Source organism: Eretmochelys imbricata, chromosome 8, assembly GCF_965152235.1.
Source record: "Eretmochelys imbricata isolate rEreImb1 chromosome 8, rEreImb1.hap1, whole genome shotgun sequence".
Classification (NCBI taxonomy): Eukaryota; Metazoa; Chordata; order Testudines; family Cheloniidae; genus Eretmochelys; species Eretmochelys imbricata.
In genome coordinates, this window is record NC_135579.1 from 6,623,075 (window position 1) to 6,629,482 (window position 6,408).

The window sequence follows — 6,408 nt, forward strand, 5'->3', positions numbered from 1 at the left end:
TGCTATAACGATGGGCACGTTTGACTTGCACGGATGGGCAGAAGGGGGTCTGTATAAGCTGGGATGTCTTGGCTTTGCTCCTGAATCTGCCTGTCTGCCTCTTGCAGGTTTCTGGAGAGAGGTTGCACCCAGAGCCGGTCCCGGGGCCTCTTGGCCCTGGCTGCCCCATGTACCAGTTCCAGTATAGCCCTCCAGTGCCCCACCACGTCTACCATGGCTATGAAGACTGGCATCAAATCCGGTACCCACCTTCAGCAATGCCGGGCGACCATCCACCCGTGCAAAACTTCCACCACTTCCCTCCTGTGAGTACCCTCTCGGGAAGGCATAAGGATGGGCCAGGGTGGGGAGCCATCCTGTAACCATCTCTGCTCCTTGCACGCGCCTCCCAGCCTCTCCTGCAGCGTCTGGATGTGTTCCAGGCAAGGCGGTTCCTGTCACACAATCCCCAGGTAGCAGCATGGCCACCTCCTTCCACCCAACCCCCTGCCAGCTAAGTGTAGGCCGCTGCCCACCCACTCGCTATGGGCCTCATTCCTTACCCCGGAGGGAGCGCAGCTGTGCACACACACTGTGTGTGTAGTCGGCATGACTGCGTGCACAAGTCAGGGACTGCAGGCACAAAAGTCTGGTCCGGGCACTTTGCACACGCTGCTGGTGGTCCACACTTGGTATGTGACTTAGTGGCAGAGCCGGGGGGTAGCCCTCAGGAGTTTGTGGCTCATGATTCCGTGATCCATCTGGTGGACTCGGACCACTGATGAACTAAAATGTCAGTGCTGATATGTCTTACCTCTCCCTCATCTATCTGTCTAGGTGCTTATCTGGCCCCCAGCACTAGAATATCTGAGATCCTCACATTCTTTAATGCATTTATCCCTGGGAGATAGGGAGAGTCTGTTACCCCATTGTACAGAGGGAAACTGAGGCACCAAGAGACTGCGTGACTTGCCCAAGGTCACCCAGGAAGCCTAGTGGAGCAGGGAATTGAACCTGGGTCTCCCAAGTCTTGGGCCAGGGCCCTAACCGCTGGACTATCCTTCCTACGTCCCCTTCTTCCTCCTGCCAAGTTGTTCTGTACAGAATCTGAGACCTCCTGTTTCATGCCCTCTCTCATGCTGCCCGTTCCTCACTCTTCCTTTCAGCCAGAATACACCTGGCGCCCACCTTGTGCTGTGTCAAGGACCCAGAACTCCCAAGCAGTGGAGGGAGTGAAACCTCTGTCCAAGGAAGCTGGTAAGGAAACGCTGCTCTCACGCATCAGGGGTTACTTTCCTTCTGCTGAGACTGGCGCTGCGTGAGAACCCCGGACAGCTGCCGTTCATGTTGCGGCTCAGAAGGGCACTGAATACTGCAGTGCATTGAGGCAGTGGGCTTGCACCTTCAAATCCCATCTGTCACCAGTTTGGCATTGGTTTGTCCATGTCAGAGACCCGCTGCACGAGGAGGATCCGGGGGCTGTAGTGGAACAGACCGAGGTGCTTTGGGAGAGTGGGGTGTGGGGAAGCTTGCACGCTACTCCCTTATCCTCACTGGGCCTCACCTCTGCCAGCGCTCAGCTCAGGAGCGTGGAAACACCTGTCTCAAAGTTGACAGTAAAGTTCGCTAAAAGCCTGAGATGGCCCCCAACTGCCCTCTGGCCCAGCATGTGGGAATAACACGGGATGCTGTTGTGATCTGTTTAAAAATGGCTCTAAATAGCGAGTATGCAAGGAGACCGGAGCAATACTTACGCGATGTGGGTGTGCTTTCTGTCTTTCAGAACCTGCAGGGCTTGGGTTACCAAAAAACCAAAGGCCGGTTTAGCTGTGGGCTAATGTCAGAAGAAGAGTGGGGCGGGGAGTGTGCACGCCTGTGTGTATATAGAACCTGCCTCCTGCTAGTTATCCCTGTTCACACACTCTGTATATAACAGCAGAGCCTTGACGGGCTGGAACGCCTCCCTCGGGAGCTGCTGAAGAGCGAACGCCCCGTGCCCTTAGGAGCTGCTGAGGAGCAAGTAGCACGGGGGCTTCCCTGGAATCCCGACTGGGAGCCCTGCCTACAGGGGTTGTGCAAATGGCCACGCGTGGTTATCTTGTTCCTAGTCACGTCGCTTTGATTTCAATTTGATTCCCAGCCTTCCTTCTTCTTCTTCAGCTAAGAGGGGAGCTTGCGTTCTGCAGCAGCCTCCCATTCCCTACGTTTCAACAGTCTTCAGTGGAGGATTTTCCTGCAGCCTGGTTTTGTACTGTAACATGTTTGCTGGCTGACCCTAGAGACTTTTCCCGTCGAATAGTGTAGGTGGGAGAACCGCCCCTATACGATCCCATGACAAGCAGAGCTCTGTACAGGGAGGCCTGCTGAACAGACATCTGGTACCCTGGATAGATGGGTGGGGGAAAGGGTTTAATTGTGTGTGTTCTTTTCATAGTTAAAAAGAAGCCAAGCTGAAGCTAAACTGAATCCATTGGTTCATATCATTTACCTGTGAGCACTCTGGCTTGAATGGCTTTTAAAGTGTCCCGAGTCCAGGGGCCAAATGTAAATGTGTCTCGACTCTCCATTGATGTAGAGCTTGCACCATGTAGATACTGCCCAGGCCTCTGTACATACATATACATACACACTCGCTGTCTAGATAAGATGTGGCAACCCTCATTCTCTTATTAGGTTGACCTCACAGTCCAGTCTCTGAGTTATCAGGGAGCCACAGGCCTATGGTGTGCAATAACCCTGCCTTTATTGCTCCCAGGGAGCAGGCTGTGAACTTTGCCCCTCTTCTTCCACATCCCCAAAGCAGAGCTGATGAGCCGCCTTTCAGTAATGAGCTAATATTTTAGGGCCTGATTCAGCAAGGTACTTTAAACACATGTCTAACATCAGATGCACTTTGAAGTCCGTGGGACCTCTCACCTGCTCAAAGGCAAATGTGTGCTTAACTACCTTGCTGAACTGGGGACCCGAGGGAGAGGAAGAAAACCTGATGGAAGTAGCAAACAATAGACATGAGTTTGTTTGTGGGCCCAGGCAGACCTGTTCTTCTCCGTCCTGTTTTATCCCACTGCAACATGCCCCTGGGCTTGCCCTGCTCCGCAGACTCCCTGGGGTAGCTGTTGCAAGCCCTGATTGCAGGCGAAGTGCTGAGGTATGCTGAACCAGAGGCTTTGAGTACTTGCAGTTTAGTACCAGCAGTGGCTTTGAGGGGGTGATAGGTCTTCCAAAGAAAAAAATAACAATGAAACAAGGTCTGAGGACAGGAAAGGAATGGCCAGGGTTCTGATCCCCCGGGTGCTGGGGAGTTCCCCTTGGTCTCCCTGAAGAGGCTAATGTGTCTGTTCTTATGCGTGCGTATTGTGTGTGCAGTGTACTGTGGTCTGTAATTAATGTGCTGTATGTTAATGTGGACATGCAAATGGTAATGTGTACTTTGGGGGGCTCTTGCCTCTCCTTGTGGACGTCACTTCCCCCAGTTCCTCCAATTCCCTGTTAGCTGCATGGGCTAGTTCTGGGGAACAGTGGGGCAGATCTCTGCCATTCTCTGTACTGTTGAACAATAACCTGAAGGGAAGGGAAGGGGAGAAGAGGAACTTTTCACCCCCATCTGCCCTACAGAGAAAACACCCAGCTCATTGCCCCTCACCCTTTCCTCCCCTACTCCACCTGCTTGGGTTTACTTTCTAGGATGTGAATGGACTCTGGTCCCCTCCAGATGCTGACCATCCCTGGAAAGGCACTAACCCCATCAGAGGGAGGTGCTGTGAGTCATCGTAACCCTGGACAATCATAGGACACAGGCAGGTAAATTCAGGAAATGAGCAGTATGATGGAGCACCCCCAGCTCCCTAAATCACTCACGCTTCATCAGTCCAAAGCAGGGGTGAAGGCCGGACTCCTATTCTAAGTAGTTTGGGTTTTGTATTGTTTGTGCAGAAATGTGCTTGTCCATACTGGTAGATATTTTAATATAACACCTGTCTGTGTGTACACACCCTCCCCATGATCTCTATTTAAATCTGCTACGTCGACCAGAGGGTGTGAACTTAAACCCCAGGGGAGCTTGCAGTACGGGAGGCCAGCTGATAGCTCTGTCTGTTCGCTGACTCTGCACTGCACATATTGCAATCCATGGGGTGCATTCGCCCACCAGCCATTAACTGGACTGTTGTCTGTGCTAACATGGCACCTGTGTCCCCAAGAACCTGTACCTGGCCATCACTGGCATGTGACTTGAGGGTTTCATACTGTCAATCTAACAGCGCTGTATTTAGTGAGCTGGCCTCTGTTTGTCTGGTTCATGTCAGCGGCCCCATGGGCTTTGCAGGCACTGTTCACACGCACAAAGCAAGCAGGATTTGGCCATGGGTTTTTGAAGACAAGGCTACCAGTGTAACCCAGGCTAATAGAAGCGGTTCCTTGTCCGCTTCTCGGGGCTAGTCCATATGTAGAGATTTGAGTCTGCTTCTGCCTCTGAACTAATAGACCTACTCTTCTGGCTCAAAATTTGTCCTGCCTGCCCAAGACCAGAGGGAGAATAACAAAACCCCAGCTCTAGAGGCTGGCTGTACTATTCCTGTGAATACGGCTCTATAGTTTACAGTGAGTGAAGACTGTAACCAACATGCGTGTGTGTGAAACGCTCCATGATTTGATCTACCCTGACTTCAGTCACTTAGCTCTGTGGGTCCCCTCAGGTCCTGCTGGCTTCCTGTGACTGTCCAGTTCTGCACCTACCACCCCGTGTCTGGTTTTTTTCAGTGTGGCTCCTAAACAACGCAGCCTCTTGTTCCTTTGTTCTGGTTGCTCCCTGTCCCTTCAGTTCCCTGTTCACATGCGTTAAATCCCGTTCCGTACAGCTCTGTATCTAGGCCTGGGTCCATGTAAATCTTGGCTGGTTTCTTGTATGCGAAAAGCCAACCTTGCTCCCGATGAAAACCAGTCTGAAGAGTGATGTCCCCATAGGGGTCTGCCCAGTTTGTATGACTAGCTTGGGCACTGGGATCCAACATTAAAGCTCTAGCTCTGGGCTTCTTTTCTAGCTGCTAGCACTGTGTTTACGACACATGGTGAACCATGCTATTATTGCAGATGAAAAGGGGTGAGGGGGCTAGTTTTTCTCACCCCAAGCCCCATGGGTTTCCCACATGGAGAAGACCATTTCCATAGATTTGGGATTTTTCACCATCCATTTTGCCCAGACATGCTAACCTTTTAAACTGATACAAATCCAGCCACTCAGCCTAGGTTTTGAAATGCACCCTGTATAGCCAATATCCTGGAAAACAACAATATTCCCCCAGGGGCAAACATATACCCCAGAGACGCGTGTACAGATCTATGACACAGGTTGGTTGGTTTGTTTCTGTGCAGAAAAAGTATGATGAATTGTAACAATAACTATTCCTTTGCAATACTCCGTAATAAACTATCTGGAGATTTTCCACCCCAGCCATTGTCCACTGTGGGTTTGCTTTGTCTCCTTTTGTTCTCAGACAGTGGTGATGCCTAGCAAAGGGTTCCTGTCTTGGAGCAAAAACAGTGTGTTAGGCTGGCATCCTAAACTGAATTGCCAGCAGAGTTTTGCTCTCAGATTCATAGATATTTAGGTCAGAAGGGACCATTATGATCATCTAGTCTGACCTCCTGCACAACGCAGGCCACAGACTCTCACCCACCCACTCCTGTAACAAACCTCTCACCTATGTCTGTGCTATTGAAGTCCTCAAATCGTGGTTTAAAGACTTCAAGGAGCAGAGAATCCTCCAGCAAGTGACCCGTGCCCCATGCTACAGAGGAAGGCGAAAAACCTCCAGGGCCTCTTCCAACCTGCCCTGGAGGAAAATTCCTTCCTGACTCCAAATATGGCGATTAGCTAAACCCTGAGCATATGGGCAAGATTCACCAGCCGGATACTACAGAAAATTCTTGATCACTGTGCTTCTTGACTAGCAATTGCCAAGCTTCCCTGGCCAGAAACAACTCCCTCGTGCCCTACATGCATATCATCTGCTACTGCAAGGAGCTGATTGGGGTGCCCATCTCTCCACTGCATAGGGAATTCAGAGGGGGAGTGTGTGTGTGTGGGGGGGTGCTTTTGCATGAGCAGATAATGGGATAGTGGCTGGAGAGGAGCGGGGGGGGGGTTCCTTTTTTGGGAGAAGAGCTTTCCATGTTGCCCTGGGCCAGGCCTGCTACTAGCTGTACAGGTGGAGATGGAAGAGCAAGGCACAATGTCACCCCAGCCCCCTCAGCCAGTATCTGTCCCAGGGTGGACACAGCCCCACTCCGCCTAGGGCTGCCAGTAGGGACCCCCAAGCACGTCCGCAGCCTCAGTGCTTCTTGTGGTGATCACCTGTCCAGCGAGTGGCTTAGATTGAAACAGGAGCGGGAGGGAGCTCTCCCTGCACCAGCCCACGAGAAGGAGGGGCC

General features: G+C 51.8%; 1 protein-coding gene across 3 annotated transcripts in view; it reads left to right on the forward strand.

Moving 5' to 3' along the window:
• TNIP1 (TNFAIP3 interacting protein 1) overlaps window positions 1-5,427 on the forward strand; it is a 52,113-nt gene extending 46,686 nt beyond the window's left edge. For 2 of the 3 annotated variants that reach the window (XM_077823783.1, XM_077823782.1), the window contains exons 16-18: window positions 108-305; window positions 1,146-1,236; window positions 1,763-5,427. In XM_077823783.1, coding sequence (XP_077679909.1) covers window positions 108-305; window positions 1,146-1,236; window positions 1,763-1,806 — 333 coding nt within the window. In that variant the 3' untranslated portion in view covers window positions 1,807-5,427. The remainder of the gene's footprint in view (window positions 1-107; window positions 306-1,145; window positions 1,237-1,762) is intronic. The other variant, XM_077823784.1, reaches the window with a different exon arrangement.
• The last annotated feature ends 981 nt before the right edge of the window (window positions 5,428-6,408 follow it).